This window comes from Tyto alba, unplaced genomic scaffold, assembly GCF_018691265.1.
Source record: "Tyto alba isolate M040663 unplaced genomic scaffold, T.alba_DEE_v4.0 Super-Scaffold_16, whole genome shotgun sequence".
In the NCBI taxonomy this organism is placed as follows: domain Eukaryota; kingdom Metazoa; phylum Chordata; class Aves; order Strigiformes; family Tytonidae; genus Tyto; species Tyto alba.
The window spans coordinates 31,303,209-31,319,740 of NW_024881278.1; the positions used below are offsets into that span (position 1 = coordinate 31,303,209).

At 46.4% G+C, this 16,532-nt stretch overlaps 1 protein-coding gene across 8 annotated transcripts in view; it reads right to left on the minus strand.

Annotated features, from left to right (window-relative positions):
- Positions 1-210: 210 nt before the first annotated feature.
- The window catches only part of VIT (vitrin), a 56,557-nt gene continuing 40,235 nt past the window's right edge, over positions 211-16,532 (minus strand). For 5 of the 8 annotated variants that reach the window (XM_042789790.1, XM_033011073.2, XM_033011075.2 and 2 more), the window contains 7 exons: positions 15,748-15,795; positions 10,451-10,513; positions 7,648-7,795; positions 7,343-7,446; positions 6,610-6,836; positions 4,054-4,567; positions 211-3,417 (listed from right to left, as the gene is read on the minus strand). In XM_042789790.1, coding sequence (XP_042645724.1) covers positions 3,239-3,417; positions 4,054-4,567; positions 6,610-6,836; positions 7,343-7,446; positions 7,648-7,795; positions 10,451-10,513; positions 15,748-15,795 — 1,283 coding nt within the window. In that variant the 3' untranslated portion in view covers positions 211-3,238. The remainder of the gene's footprint in view (positions 3,418-4,053; positions 4,568-6,609; positions 6,837-7,342; positions 7,447-7,647; positions 7,796-10,450; positions 10,514-15,747; positions 15,796-16,532) is intronic. The other 3 variants (XM_033011077.2, XM_033011076.2, XM_033011074.2) reach the window with 1 other exon arrangement.

Consider the following 16,532-nt stretch of genomic DNA (forward strand, 5'->3'; position numbering starts at 1 on the left):
TGATGGTCCTTCCTCTTCTAGCTCACTCTTAGGCTTTTTTCAGCTGAGCATGTAAAAGCTTGGCATTGAAACTCCTGGGGCTTTACCAACCTTGCCAGGTCTTCCATAATCTAGTAAAAACTTCAGCCGCATTTCAGAAACTGAAATGGCATGGTCCATATTTGGTGCTTATTTTTTAACTACATATGAAACGACATGTACTGCTTATGCCTTTGGGACAATTTTATTGCAAAAGATACAGCAACTTGTATTGATAAGCTCAAAATAGCTTGTATATGTTACAGAAGGAGTTTTGCTGCTTTCTTCAAACAAATGTACCCCCTCAAACATTTATGGAGATTTATATGTAAGTTATCTTGATTTTGAATAAAACAGTATTTAGACACTAGTAGAAAGAAAGAATTTGATTGCCTTGAAAGGTAAAGAGGGAGTGTGTTCCGTACTGATCCACTTGCTTTTGTTTGTGGAAGGGTGTATTCTTACAAGTTTTGAGGCTTATGCTTAAGTTTACAATGTTTATGAATAGGACACCTATGTTTAGATGAAAGTCAGATTAAACATTAAACCACTTTTCTACTCTGAGATCCAACAATTTCAAGGTCAACCCGACAAGTTAATAAAAACACACAGTGGCAAAGGAACGCCATAGTTGTTCTGTAAACTTAAGATAAACCATTTAAACAACAACAAGCCCTGAAGTGCCCTTTATAAATGCTTGGCGCAGAAGATAGCTGTGCAGCTACCCTGGGAGAGACCATCTGAAAGCTCACCGTCATGGCTTGAAGTTTAAGCTTTGGGAAGAAATGAAAATGCATATCCTAAAAAACACGTGTGGCTCTAACTGTTCCTAATGTCTCGGCCGCCTGTGCTGTGCTTCTGGCAGAGCACGAGTGAAACGCTGAGGAGTCCCTGCAGAGTACCAGTCTTATGTGCTGCAGAAGTACGGCCAGTGTGGAAAACAACATGTGGTGGTAGGGTGTTGCATTAAAAATTAAACCACAACATAAAGAGTAGCTAAAAGTTAAGACTTTTTCTCAGCTAGCCCCAAATTAAACTCCAAGCAAACAAGTCTTCAGACAATAAATCCTGTGTCTGAAGGTAAATTCAGTGTATGTGTCTGAGTTTTGCCCAGCCTATGTAATAACCCTTGTTGACAGAGAAAGATGCTTTTGGCTGAATGGTAGTGAGGGAGGTGGGTCAGGAGATGGGGGGTTTCAGGGGTTGCTCTGCTTCTACCTAACTCTCTATCCTTAATCTTTTTTCAAGCCAAGAAGCTATTGCTGTGGAAGTGCAGCAGCACAGATTAGTGTTAAAAACTTTGCATAGAAATATATTTTATGTCTTTGTTTTGCCTCTTTTTTTGGAAGCTGGCAGTTCCCTGCATTTTTTGGCTGGGTAGCATTATTTTATTGGTGATTTTCAGTCAAAGCTGGAACTGAATGTTTCTTCTAAGAGGAAGATTTGACCTTTCCCTGGGTAAAACTGCTGTTTCACCCTGGATTGGTTTTGATAACCTCTGGAGAGGACCCCAGCCTGGCTTATGTTATTACACCAGGGAGATCATGCAGAATCTGCTGTTCTCATTAGTTTGCATCATGCTTACTTGGTAATTTTTGAGCTATTTCAGTTATATTTCTAAACAACGATTTAAAAGATTGTGCTAATTTTGTTGACAGAAAAGAGTCTCCCTTATGGCAATTTATTTCAATTAACATTTTTGTGAATAATAACCATGACCCACCATGTTTATCAAAATTATCACTGCTATTAAAAGCCTGGTTTGCGAGTAAGATGTGAAAACTGAGTTTTAATTTCTTCCCATTTCCTCTTAGTTCCACAAGCTTGACGTGGTGTGGCTTTGATTGCCATAACGTGCATGAGCACACACATTTTTATTGGCTCTAAAACTCCATCCCTTTCCTTCAGTAACATTGCTGAATGAACATATTTTCTTAAATTATATTGGATGAAAACGTAACCAGCTACTGCTGCTTCCTCATAAAAGAGCAATTCTTTTGGCCCTCTTAGTGTGTCACTCCTCCCCTACTGACTAGTGATATACCTAGTTCACTTAAGAAACAATCATGTGTTTTGAATAATCCAGGGCTGTAGTAGGTTCATTTTGAAATCAATCCATAAAATGGAAGTCAATCCCAAATGTGGGAGAGGGTGTCTGTAAATGCTCAAAATGCTTTCCCCAGTGTGTAAGTGAGAACTTCAGACAATTCCCTCTTAAATCCTGTTAATGGCTCTTGAGTAGCTCTCCTCACACTAGAGACTGCTGTAAACTCTTCTGAGCTGTGGTGTAATGATACAGCAGTGGGTCTCAAATGCTTTTCTGATTCCAACCAACTTAACCCCGCAATTTTTCTCAGTCTCCTCTGTCCTGGCAGCTCTCCTGCAGGCCTTGAGTTGCACAAGCGTGGAGCAAGAAAGCTAAGGGGACAAGATACTTCTCAAAATCAAGTATTGATGCAGTGCTATAGGAGACTAGATTCCAGTTCCTGCATGCTGGCTGCTCTGTGGATTTGGGATGTTACTGGGGTTGTCAAACGGTTTTAGGGTCCCACAGCTTGACTCTTTCCTCTGACTTGCTTTTCAGTCTCTGGGTTTGGATAAATCTCAGTGCTTGAATTTACACCAGCTGAAGTTTAACTTGCTGACAACACAGCTGTATGAAGAGAATGCTTGCTTGTAAGAAGGTACCCAAATTGCAGGGGGGGGGGGGTGGGTGGGTGTGTATGTCCCCCCAAAAAAAGTGCCTGGTATTTCAGCCCTGACCTGGGTGTTGTCTCCTTGGCAGTGCCACATGAAGGTGCTTCTGCCACAGCAGCTGAACAGTGTGACTGCTCCCTGAAGGGACCTGGCCACTTCAGGAAAAAGGTGGTACATTTTAAGGAGCTTGTGTATGCCCAAAGTGGGAATCAGGCAAGCCAGGGCTCTACACTGGAAGCAGCTTTTCAAACAGCTTCAGTTATTTCCTCCATGTTTACTGCCTCTTTCGCTATCCATCCAAACCAGACTTTCTGAAGCCTGCAAGGAAAAAAAAAAAATAAAATCAACAGTCTACATAGAGCGTTATCATGCATAGGAACAGAGCTGCAATCAACCTTGCTGACTGGCAAGTGCCAGAGAAAAACGCCTCCTGTATGTCTTTGAACCAAGGACTGGCATTTCTCCTGGGGCACTTGGTGTGACTTTGGCATGGTGCCCGAGGGTCCCGCCTTGCTCGAGTCCATCAGTTCCGTGGCTGGGAATTAAATTCTGTGCAAATGTTTTGGATGAGCTGATTAACAAAGCGGTAGAGGTTGTCAAATTCATCCACAAAGAAGGAGTGTTCCTTATCAGGGTCCGTTGCAATGGCTTCCAGTTCATCTTGGGCTGCCCAGGCAACTCCAATGGAGTAAGCGATAACACCTGGAAAGAAACCCAGAGTTTAGAAGGAGCATAAAAGTTGCCATTGCATTAAATTTGATTTAAGACCAATACTGCAAATGTAGTTGCCAGGCCACAAAAATCTGGGCAGTGAGTTTCAGTGTTCTCTCTGTAAAAATGGTATTTTCAAGTTGGAGGAAAAGTCTAGTTTGTGCTTCGGAAGTACATTTTGACAACAGCAAGAAGGTTTAAACAATAGTAAAGCTTCTGCTCTGGTCTGAACAACAGGCTCCTGAACAAGAGGTTCTAGTTACAATGCAAATGTCTTACAATTGTGTTGAAAGATGTATGACTATCCTGACTGGAAAGACAAAGGAGGCTTCGTGTGTTACTAAAACAGTAGAAATCCCACGAGATCTCCTAGACACAGCTGCCTTTTGCTAGCTTTATGTGATTTTTTTTTTTTTTTTTTAAGAAAAAAAAATTTTTTTTAGGTTCCTCATTCAGATATTAAACAGATGCTGGTCTTGCTAGAGCTCAGTGAGTCCCCAGGGTGAAGCGATACTCTTCCTTCATGAGGTTTTATCTGGTGTCTTCAAATCATAGCAAACTGCATTTCTCTGGCCTGGATAAATGCTGAGGCGTGTAGGGAGAGCGGGTAGCGATAGAAGAGCTTACCGTTTCGGTGAGCTGCCATGGCCGGCACTTGGACATCGTCGTAAGACCTGCCATCTGTGATGAGAATCATGATCTTCCTTTTGTTGGGTTTGGATTTGCTGAACAGCTGCTCGGAGGCGTAGCTGATGGCTGCTCCCGTGCTGGTCCCACCGCTCCAGTAACTGATCCTTTTAATAGCGCTCAGCACGTCCTGCTTCGTGCTGTACTTGTCAAAGCTGAACTCGAGCCTTTGCTCATAGGTGTACTGAACAGCTCCGACGCGGGTGTCGGTGTCCGAAATCTCAAACTCCTTGCTGATGTTGGCTACGAACTGGAGGACCGTGCGGAAGTTGCTGGTGCCGACACTGCTGGAGCCGTCGATTACGAAACCGATGTCAGCTGAGTTGAGGCACGTCTTGCTGCAAGCCAGTCGATCCGTGTCGCAGACCCGCTTCACCAAGGGCTGGACCACCTTGTGGAGGCTGAACCAGCTGGGCACGTTGATGGAGTAGAAGCCATTTGTCCTGCACACTGCCTGCAAGGCAACAACACAAGGACGAAGGCAATCAAAGCAGAGTCTGCCTGTTTCAGCTGGGGTGTGTAGTTAAATTGGCTCCTGGAAAGAGCAATGCTGGAGTCTGAAGTGGCCTCTCCTCTAGTCACCATCTGCTTCCCTGGGAAATGATGTCGATGTAACATCACAGATACTTGTGTAATGAGACAGTTTTTCCTGCCTTTTTTAAAAAAGCTGTGGGACGGAGCTGATATTATGGTAGTGAAAGAAATGTAATCAGCAAGTGTGCCGCTTGTCAAGCTTTTCTAGATGAGTTATCTTGTTCTCAGAGAAAGCATCGAAATCACAGAGCTGCTGTTAGTGTGGCTCTAGTGGGTATTATGGGAGCCTGTGTGTTTGTCAGGTGGCAACTTCAGCCAACAAAGTTTTGACTACTGACAAACCCTACTACCTTGAACTAAAACCTGGGACTGAAGGTGTGTTATCCTTGGCCTACAGGCCTTTCTAAGCAGAAAAAAACCCAGGCAATTTTGGTGAAAATACAAAAAGCCCATAAAGATTCCCCATTGTGCTGGCTCTGCCAAATAGTTAAAAAAAAAAAAAAAAAACAACAAACCCCAAACCATTAATTTTTATAACTGAATACTTGTAGGGAGCAGATCTGTGGGAGGCTTCTGTAGGGTCAGTGGGAATCGGATGAGCATGGGTAGGAAATTGGGGTGGCACAGAAGGGGGAATGGGAGAAGTCAGCTGGGGGGATGGCAGGGGAATGAGCAGTGGGACCAGAATAGATCAAATTGTCCTTGGCTTTAGCACCTTTTAAATACTAGTGCCTGTGATCTCTGGGTGAGAATATTTTGTTAAGCCAGGATTTATCTATCTATCACTCCATGTGAGTGAGTGTTTTAAAAGACTGAGACACTGTTTTATTTGTGCCTGGTCTTGATTTGCATAAAGCCTAATAGCTCCAAGGGGGTTACAGTTCCCACCAGTCTGGGCTTCTCACTGTGTCCTGCTCTTGTTTGCTGCTGTTTTAGTGTTACGATGCAGCAGTATCAAGTCAACATTCCCTCTTTACTTTCTTATTCTGAGCCCACTCCCACTTCTGCCATGTCCCTGGCAGGTTAGCAGAGACTGACTCACTGTAGCTTTGCCCTTTTAAAAACATTAAATGGAAATGAGGCTACAATCCAATTAAACGCTGACCGGAGAGAACACAACTCTCTGGAGCAGCTCTGAAACTCATGGGAGATTTATTTCATGGCGGAGTGACACAGTTCATATGGGAATCTGTTTTCTGAAAATACCAGATAACTCAGCCCTGCTTCCTGAGCCCAGCCTGGTCTGGCACTTGGTAGGCACCTCCTGCCATAGCTGGGTGCCAGCTTGCCCTGAAGCACTGTTGAGCAGGTGGCTACCGTTAGTGCCAAATACAAATCGTTCAAGGCTTGAGTTCTCTGTTTTTTCTGCACGTGGCAGGGATTTACTCTTTTCCCACGAGCTACCATGAAGCCCATAGCAGCAGAAACAAGTAACAGGAGACTATTCCACCTCACATCAACAGTGGAAACAAAATATTTGAGTTATCCAGTATAATTGACAACTGGGATGCTCCCGTGTTGGGAGTGTGCCAACACTTGCATGTATGGGACCTGTTCGTAAATGCAGCACTGACATGAGGTTGACAGGGCTCTCAGCCTTTGCTGGGTGGGAGATGGACAGCAGGAGGCTTGTGGAAAGTGCAGGCTGCAATTGTGCTTTGTCATGCTACGGTATATTTGGAAAACCTCTCAACTCATCACAACTGCAGGTTTGTGCCAATGTTTACTCAGTAAAAAGCCGTTTGCTCCGTGACGCATCTCAAACCAGAAATTTACTGACTTCATCCCCTTCCTGACTTCCTTATTGCTGCCTGGCTCTTCATACAGGAGACCTCAAGACAGTATAAGCAGGACAAGAAATAATCATAAGTGGTAAGAAGGAAAGGGAAATGCCCTGAATGAAACAGCTTGGAAAATGCAGTCAGAGCCAAGCTCCCAGCCAGAGCCCAGCCCAGTAAATACCTTGTCCACAAAGTTTGGTTCGATAACGTTCTGCTTCTCACTTTCAGCAGCTGCTTCAATAGTGACAAAGAAAATGTTGATCCCTGATTCTCTGGCCAGCCTGGAGGCCTCCTCCACTCGGTCAGTTGGCCACCCATCTACTATCACTACAACCACGTTGGGTGCTTCACCTCTGTTTCCATTAGCATCCGAAAATAAGTTTTTGTTAACAAAGGAAAGTGCCTTCCCTGTAATAAAAGAGGAGATGAGGATGAGCTACAGGTCTGGAAGCACTCTGGCTGGTAGTATCTTACGAAATGGTAGGCAGAAGGCTGATTCAAGGGTTGGAGCACCAATGAGAGCTGGGGAAAGCGACTTCAGTGGCTGTGAGCAGGAGAGGAGGTTGCTGCTGTCAGTGCAAAGTTCCTCCTGAGCCCCCCTGCACTGAATCCCAGCCAGCCCCTCCCGCTGCCCCAGAGAGTCTGAGGGTGATAAAATGGGTCAGCAAGGATCCCCGGTGTGTCAGTGAGACCTGCCCATGAGGACAAAGGTAAATCCTGTCCACTTGTGATGGACTCTTAGCACCTTGGACTGGTGCAAGCAGGCCACAGTGGGAGCAGTACCCCCTCGCCAGCCCTGCCCTAGGGCTGTTCGGTCACAGCCGCCGTACCCAGTGAGGAGCTGTGGGCTCTCTACAGCCCAGGCTCTGGAGACTTCCCCAAGCTGAGGACGTGCAAGCAGCCCCATCACCTACCAACGTTGGAAAGTCCACCTTTCTGTGGGATTTTCTCAATGGCGTTTCTTAGGTCCTTGGAGTTGGTGTAAGTTTTTAAGTTAAATTCTGTGGAAGGGTCATCACTAAAAGAAGAAATCAGAGCAATTGTCAGTTTTTTGCTTCATGTGCAACAGGACAAAAGCCGTAGGATCAGTCTGTGCTACCCGGCTCCCGAGTGAGAGCTGGAGTGATGCCTTTGGCACGTGTCAGCTGCAGAGCTACAGCTGCCAGAGTGTGCAATTGTGCCCCGTGGCGCTGGGAGTAGCTGGATGAGAAGCTCTTACCCGAACTGAACGATGCCCATCAGGGGACCAGCGCTGCCGATGCCAAGGGCTTGGGCCACATTACTGAGGAACTGCTTCTGGAGCTGAAAGCGGCGTTTGCCAATGCTCCAGCTCCCGTCCATCAAGAAGGATAAATCAACCTTGCAATCTGAGGAGAGATACAGAAACACGGGAAATACTTTTAGTCCTTTCTGATAGCTTTGCTTCTTGTGAGGAGCAAAGTCTGTATCCAGGAACTTGTCCTGCTGTGCAAGCTCTACCAAAAAGCCTTTGACAAGGACGAGTCACAGCTGGGGGCTCAAGTCTGTCCTCCTCATTGGTGAACATGGTCCTTGGCATGATTTTCTCCCGTGCAACATCCAAGCCCCGCTGGGTGACAAAAGGGCAAGAAGCTGTCCCCAGGGGTTCGTTTGGGGGCTGCTATGGAGGAGAGGTCAGCCACGCAGGAGCAAGCTGGCTCGTGCCCTGTGCCCTCAGAGCTGTGGCTCGGGCTCGGCTCGCTTTATTCACAGCCCAGAGGTGGTGAGATTTTGTAAAGCCAGATGTGACCCTTGGATTTTGCAGTTTGGCCACCTGCAGAGCACAGGCTACAGGGATTTTTGGGCTTAATTGGTAGAATAGTTGTAACAGGAACAGTTCTTCACATACTTTGTTAATGCTGCTCAGGAGGGAGGGAAAACCCACTCAGTTCCCTTAAATGTGTGATGTCCAGGATGTGCCTCAGGGAGAAGGACATTGAGGGGCCTTTTCAAGGAGCTGCTGACTGGCAACTCTGTTCTTCTGAATGAGAATCATTCAGCAGCTTCATTCTGGGCTCAAACAAACATCAGGGCTGATGATTTTGCTTGTTGTGTTTAGACTGAGCGGGGTCTCTTTTCACATGTAGCTGTAGGCTTGTACCTGTGTGTGCAGCAGCAGCAGCATGCTGTTGTGTGTTGCCTCTCTGGGCTGAAAGCAATATTCTAGAAAAGCTACACCTGCACCCAAACAAACTCTTCCTTGTAATTACACAGATGAACCTCATCTTTGTGCTTCTGTGAATGCTGTCCTCATCACTGCCAACCTGCTTTTATGTCTCTGCAAGTTAGTGGTAAAACATTCATCGGTTGGACTGCGACCAGGAGTGGGATCAAAATTTGGCTTAACTAGAGCGCTAATTAACATTTTCCCCTTCCGGCGTCCGGGTCATCCCTATCTCTTGTTTTCCCTCCGATGATGTTTCCTACCAATCAGACTGTCCACAGTAGTGTGTTTTAATCATTAGGTAGCCTGAGGGCTACAAAGCACCAATTGTTCTTACTGGCTTATGCAACTGCCTCCCATCTCATTACCTTCATTTTTTTTTTGCCTGTGGCTGGCTGTTTTTCTAATTGTAATAATGCTGAACTATAGAAGCGTGACTGAGAACCATGTTTGTTCACAGCAGATCTTGAGGCAAGGCCGGGAACACATGACAAATAATACTTCAATTAACGGCCAAGTTTTCCTGAATTTCTTGTCCTTCAAAGGAAGCTACCCCATGCAATATATATGTGAGTGTGTTAGCCAGCAGAGTCTGGGCATGCAAAAATTTACATACACTTGTATACAGACTTAATTTCTGGGGGGGATTCAGACAGCAGGAGTATTTTGGTGCTGGGACATTAGCGGGACTCTGGAAGAGCACAGGCTAAAGGTGCTCCATAGGGAGCCAAGTACTTTCAGATTTGCAGGGAGGCAAGATCTGATTACAGCTTTTATGGTCCTAGAGGTATCAGCAGGATGAGAGTTTTGATTCTGGTGTGACTTATCTCAGTTCCACTACTGGAAACACAGCTGTTCCTGCCTCTATCTCTGCTACACTGAGCTCTGCTTTCCTGCTGTGCAATTGGGTCTGTAGGGCAGATCCTTCCCCTTTCCTTCTTTATTATTTATGTATCGGTTTTAGGTGTATTTGACGTATTTGATGGGGGGAAAAAGTACTTTTAAGTATTAGGAGGAGTGCCTGGGAATCTAGAGACATTTGGTTCAGTAGTTAATGTAAAGAGTCCTTGAAATGCCAGTTCTGCGAGAGATGGCATTCAGGTGCTGGAGGATGGGCAAGAGAGGACCCAGGTGCTGGTGGGAGGGTGAAGCCCCCTCTCCAGGGCAGCTTCCCATGAGGAGGCAGCAGACAACCCCGTCTCTCCACTTGCAGCTTGCCTTCTCTTTCTCCTGCTCTGGGCCTCACCTAAAGATGAGTTAATGGGCAAATCTGCCTTTAATTAAAAAGGGCTGTAGAACATTTCCTTTTTGGAGCAGGGGACCCTAGATCTCCATCCCCAGACCGAGGAATCCTTGATTCTCCCTCCTTGCTGCAGCTGGCACTGGGTCCTTTTCTTGGGTGGTTTCCTTCCCTCCTGCCCACTACCCTGGGAAGGGTGCCCACACTCAGCATAGCCACGAGAGCCTGCTCTGGTCAGCAGGGCTCGCTCATCTAACCCTGGCCACAACAGACTGGTTTGCTGTCCTCCACCGTGAAAGTCCCTGAGTGAAGCTCTGCACCCCAGGATACTGCAGCTGGTTCTGCCCGGGAAGAGGTACTGGTGAGCAGCCACCATCTCCCCACCCAGGTAAGCTAAATCTTGCTTGATATTTCCTTCCCTGTAGAAGCAAAAAACAATTACGTGTATGAGAGCGGTTAGCGGAGAGCGCTTGCTGTTCCTTGAGTTTCTTACTCTTTTTTGAAAGGTTACCTTTTGCTATTTAATTTGAATGCATTCTAGCAACATGTAATTAATAAAATGGTATCACTTAATTATGATATTAATTCTGAAGTACGTACTTGGGTTCCCCTGGGAGATGGACTCCAGTGGCTTTGGATTCAATTCTTCCTTTGAACTGAAGCCTAGAGAGAGAGAGAGAGGAAAGTCTCCATCGGTGTGTGCTTGGTGGCTGCCCTCACTCTGGAAGGAAGCAGGCAAAGGGGTGGCTGCACCGTCCCCCCTGGCCTGAGGATTGATGTGGGAAGGATGTGGAGCATGTCCTTGGAGCTTACCTTTTTCTACCTATGTCACTTCTAGGATAAAACGTGAGCGGAGGCATTTCTAGAAGCGCCACCAAGATCTCCCCGAGTACCAACTTTGACTCCCCTTTGCGAGTCAGTCCCCTCATTGCAAGGGCTTGAGAGCAGCATGTGTAAGTAGAGGGTTCCTCAGGTGCAGGGGCTGGTGGCCATGGTCTGGGGTGGTGACCTCCCAGCACTTTGTCCCTGAGAGAACCAGCGCTGCCATCCCGCTGGCCCACTGTGCACCACCCGTGCTTTACAATGAGCTGCACAATGTTGGAAGCAGATGAGCGACAGCTTTAGCATGTTGCTTTTCTGTCTGGAGAGGAAGGCATGGGCAGCAACAAACCCCACCCTGTTGCAGCTGGGGAAGCAATGCAAGCCACAGCTCCCGGAGGACTGGGTTATTTTGGAAGGCACAAAAGAAATGGGGTAAATGGTGGCAGAGAGCTACAGTCTCACAGGTTGCTAGTGAATTTTAACTGAGGCCCCAACTGAGATATTTGGATGGTAGAAGGCCTGAGAACACAAGTTTATGTCCTTGTGTGAGGCACTGACTCACATGGCATCATCAGGCTGCTGCCAGAAAGTTTGAAAATGCTAAACTTCACTCATGACTTGAATGTCTGGTAAGAATTTCCCTCAGTACATCTCCCTCCCAAGCAAGGGCAAAGAGCTGTTTATTTTCATTACAGCATGACAAGATTAAGGGGATTTAGCTGGGATAATCCTCAGAAGAGACAGCAATGATCAGACAGGCCCCAAACCAAATGCTCACCAAGGAAGAAGTTGGTCAAAAGAACAGCAGAATGGCTGCTTATTTTTGTAAACTGCATATTCGTTTTTATAGAAAAGGAGGAAGACTTCCTTAAATCTTCATCACCGAATAAGTTGAGGGAAGACTACAGACTTCAGAGAGAGAGAGTAAAAAGATAACTTTAGAAGGTGTAAGCTTAATATAGAAAAAAAGATAAGAAATTACTAGGTGCCACAGAGTTTACCTCTCTGCAGCAGCCAGCCACAAGCAAGGCAAGCATGAGAGCATCGGTGTATGTAAAGAGAAGCAGGCAGCAGAGAGACATCAGCGACAGTCACCACCTCCACCTCAGTATGATGGGAGAGGTAACAGCTCTGAGCGCGTGCACCGCTGAAGCTGGTTGCTGAGAACATTAATGACCAAGCTGTAATAATGCAGAAAACGGTCAAGAAAATGGGGTAAATATGAGCTTCAGCTCCCTATTTCCGTTAAAGTTATGTCTAATGATCCATCCCTCATAAAAGGGCAAATACAACTACTTTGAGTCCTTCCACCTGCATGCTGAAAGCTGTGCATAGTTTTGGGTCAGGGGCCAAGTTTCTATTAAGCCTGAGCATGTGGTATCTAATGTAAAGCTGACCTGATGCCTGATCCCTCACCGGGAGGCTACAGCGCACTGCAGAATCCTCATGGGAGAGAAAGGTTGCTTTGGTTTCTTGTTTTTAAATTCAGCTGCCAGCGAAGAAAGTTTCTACCGCAGGGGCTAAACAGGCCCTTTAACAGCAGCACTGTGTGATTTCCCTCTGCTTCACTCGTCCCCAGGCGTCTGCTGTTGCCCGTTGCTGGGGACGGGACGCTAAACTAGCTGGAGCACAGTCCTTGGCCTTGTACAGGAGCCCAGATGGTCACGTAGGAATGAAATGGGTAAAGGGCACAAAGATTAGCCCTACTTTGTTTGTAGCAAGAGCTCGTGATTCCTTGGAGCAGGTACTTTCTGGACAGGGCCCAGGGGCTCTCCACCCATCCTGACACAGGCTCTTGTGCTGGAAGGGCCTCGCCCCCACAGTCCTGCCAGAGCAGGCTGGCCCCACTCGAAGGCGGGCTGGGGGGCCAGGCTCCAGCTGGCTTTGTCCCCCCCCCCCCGGCTGGAGCTGTCGTCCAGCATGTTCCTGGCTTGTGCCTCTTGTCTTGCCCCTTCTCTGCACAGCTGGGATGAGCTCCCAGTCGAGGAACAGGGCAGAGGTGTGCTCTTGCCCACAGGAGGCTCATTTGGGTGGGGGAAACACCCTCGGGGGAAGCAGAGGGGTGGTGCTGGGGCAGCACGGCCCGAGGCTGGGCACTGGCTCCTCACTGAGGAAAAATGACTTTTTTGGAACAAGGGTGACGTAAAAGAGCTCTGTCCGGTGACATCTGCTGCAGCAAACGTCTCTGACCTGTTTCAAAGTCTTGCTCCCGGTGACCAAATCTGCCTTTGGCCTGAGGAAAGGCACAAGGCAAATCCTGTACAGGTGCAGCCACTGTTCCCGAGACATAAACCCTCTGCCGTGTGAGGTACTGCGGGTCGTGGGTGACTGAGGAGTATTTTAACTGAAAACAGTTGGTGGGAGCAAACCCCCCAGCTGCCGGCACGGAGAGGCACGAGTGTGTCCCCGGGGAGGCACCAGCGGCGCGAGGTGCAAGCAGCAGCGATGCAGGGAGGGGAATCAGAACGGGGTCAGAGGAGGAGAGTGAAGTTTAGGGCTTAGGCTGGTGTGTGTCCATGACTGCTCCTTGGATAAATGCAAAGCAGGGGCCATTCAGCAGGCGGGAAAAGTAAAGCAAAGGAGCAGGAGCTGCAGGAGAGCACTTTGAAGGAAGTGGCCGTGGGGCCAAGTGTTTCTTGCAGGCTGAGGCTAGGCTGTGCACACTCGCCTGGTGACCCTGCTGCTCCATCAGCAGCCATGGTCTCCCAAACCTGAGAGAGTAAAAGCTTGCCACTATGGTTTGGCAATGCCCCCTCTTTGCCCTTGCCTTGCCTGTGTGTAAATGCCTGCAGGCACTGTCCCATGGACACTTACATGTGGTACAAACCAGCCGCACCACCCAAAAGCAGAGCCCTCCTCTTACCAGGCACCCTCCCACCTGCTCCTGCCCCGCCACCAGCCCCTGTGCCTGTGGGACACAAGAAGGGGGGAAGAGCGGAGTTAAACTAAGAACAAAAAAGGTTAATGATGGGCTAGACCTGGCTTAAGGTGGATTCATCTGATGCAGAAGTTATGGGTAACGTGAAAGAGAGGAACAAAGGAAGCAATGACTTGGACCTGTACGTAGTTTCTTTTTGTCAACCACATGGATGAGAATAATTGTGTTTTTTTTCTTTAAAACCCGAAATAGTTGGCAGCTTGCCCCCTGACTGTGTATGTTCCAGTACAGGCTTTAATAACATGGGCACATAACAGTTCCTCAGTAATAGACCAGAGACATGCTTCATCCTGCAGCCTGCGCACCACATACCTCACATGTGCCAGTGTGGTATCCCATATGTGCAGTTCCCCCCGCTTGCCTTATTTGCAGAACAGAAAGTAGGTGGATTTAACACTGTAGTGAAATTAGATATTAGCATGTGCCATTCATTTTAGCAACTAAGTCATATAGGAAAGCTAATTCATTGTTATCTGCCTCATGCATTTGTCTGCATCCTATGAAATCTGTATTCTTTAACCAGGCATACAGCTGACACTAGCTTTGACACTACAGAAAACCCAAGAGTAGGCTATGCAGCACTTTTCATTCTTATTTGCCAGCGCAGTTACCAGTCATTGAAGGTCGTGGGCCAGCTGGATAATTTGTGCTTAGTGTAACAATAAGGTCACCCACCAAATAATCTTCCCCAACTAACTGGGGAGGTGGTCAGTCTCTACAGGCCTCCCTGTTCTGCCAGTCCAATTTAATGCTGCTATTGCCATGGGAATTTCAACTCACTGCATGGGCAGTCTACTCCATGCTAATTAAAGTTCCCTTCACTGATTGCCACAGCTGTCCATGATGATTAAACTTCCCATTCATTTAAGTGAAACAGCAGTGACTACATCCATGCCAGAAACCATTCCTTTGAAGTGACAATCTGAATTCATCAGACTTTATCACGCTAGTCTATGCAGGCATTTTAGTTGCTGAGAAACTATTAATACAACATCCCTTCCCCATGCCTAACCTCTCATTGCATTTAATGCAATCTGTCATTTTCTGCCTCAAAATACTCCTCAGAGTCCCTGGCCCTAGTGCTGTAGCTTTTTCTAAATAAGTACACTGACAGCTTAAGCTACGGACGATAGAAACACTTCCTCTCCCTGGCCCAGGCTGCTGTTGCTGGAGAAGGGAGATCTGTTCATGTTTGGGACAATGCAAATTTTGACTCAACAGCCACCGCTGCTGACACTGGATTTGCAAGCTAATGCATATGGGCAATGCTGCTCGTCACAGCCAGTGCAAGGATTAGTCATGCATCAGCTTTGAAGTAAGCAGTGTTCAAGGGAATGGTCTTTACAAGGGCCACCAGCACAGCACTCTCCAGCAACTAAACCCGTGGTGGAAAAGACATCCTATATTGGATGGTCCAGCCCCTTGTAAGAGAGAGAATATCCTGTTAGGAATTGCCCTGTAGTTTGTGTAGTCTGCTTTAAATATTCCTGAGGAAATGGATCCCTTCAGTATTGAACACATAGAATCTCCATTTGGTAACTGTTCCTAATTAAGGGTGCACAAGTCTTAGTCTTGTTGCTACATGAGCCTGCTACAAATGTGGGGGGCCTCTTCCATCACTCACCAGTAATTATAAAAATGTCTCCTCCATATTGTCAGTTTTTAAGGCTAAAATGTCAGAAAATTTCAATGATGCTCTTTATTCTTTACGTTCAGCTTAAACCCTCCTTTTCTTATCTGAATGTTTTTCTTAAATACACTGATATCAGAATAATCTGTCATTGTCTTCACTAATTACAGCTCTAGACTGTGATCCCAACTGTGACATTCCCCAAATACCTTCTTACTTACAAATGGATTTCAGTAGCTAGAACCCCTTTCCTGTAGTGTAGCTGCCAACTCTTTTCAGAGCTCATCTGTTTTAGGCAGGAACTTGAGACTGATGCAAGCACAGAGTAATTTTAACTACTGAGATGTAAACAACATACCTCGTTTATCATTTTAAATACTGTAATCACTCCTTAAAATGAGTTTGTTATCAGCAATGTCATGGACCTGATGAATAGATTTAGCTTTTCCCATGTGTGATGGAAACCAGTTATTCCCAAACTAGTTACTGGATGCTTTAAATATTTACCTGTGTCAAAAAGGCTCAATCCAGGTTTCCATAAGTCTGTTTCCATTGCTTTCACACATGAAAGAGAAGGAAAATTATTACTGAAAATAATGGAATTGCTAGGGAGTACAAAGTTCTGACTCAATTTAGAAAGGTCAGTTCATACAGTGAATTATCATTAACAACTAGGAGCTAAGGAAATCAGTAAACTTGGAAACTTTTATGCACACATTTCAAGCCATATTTAGGAGCTTTGCATCACTGCCTGCAGAGCACTAATATTTTTTATGATTTTAAATACACCTCTCTAGATCTGTTTTGGTCTTGTTCCTCTAAATTGCATTGATACTGAGGCAAGTATTCCGACTTCAGTATACTTTTGCTTGGTTTAGACTTTTTTCCACTGAAAGTCTGCAAGTACCTCTCATCTACAGACTTCTCTATCCCGTTAGCCCATCCAAACACAAAAAAAGTTTGTCTAAACTTGCTTGCAGCCTATCAGACGTGGAAAACTTCATCAAAATTTCTGCTTTCATAAATAAACCCTAAACTGTCTTTGTTTTTGGAGCCTGCTGAAGAGCTTTCCCCAGGAGTGGTGTTTTGCTTTGGGTTACATCCAGATGAAAGCCCTTGCAGCTGACTAGGACAAGAACAGTACCAAGGAGCACAGGTGAGAACCTTGACCCCTCACAGTCCACCTCCAGGTTTATTCCACATAACTCTGGCCCACGGAATCCACGCTGCCTCCTGTGCCTGAGTTTCCCATCTCAGACCCACAGCTCGTGTGCCCTTAACTAGAGCCAGTG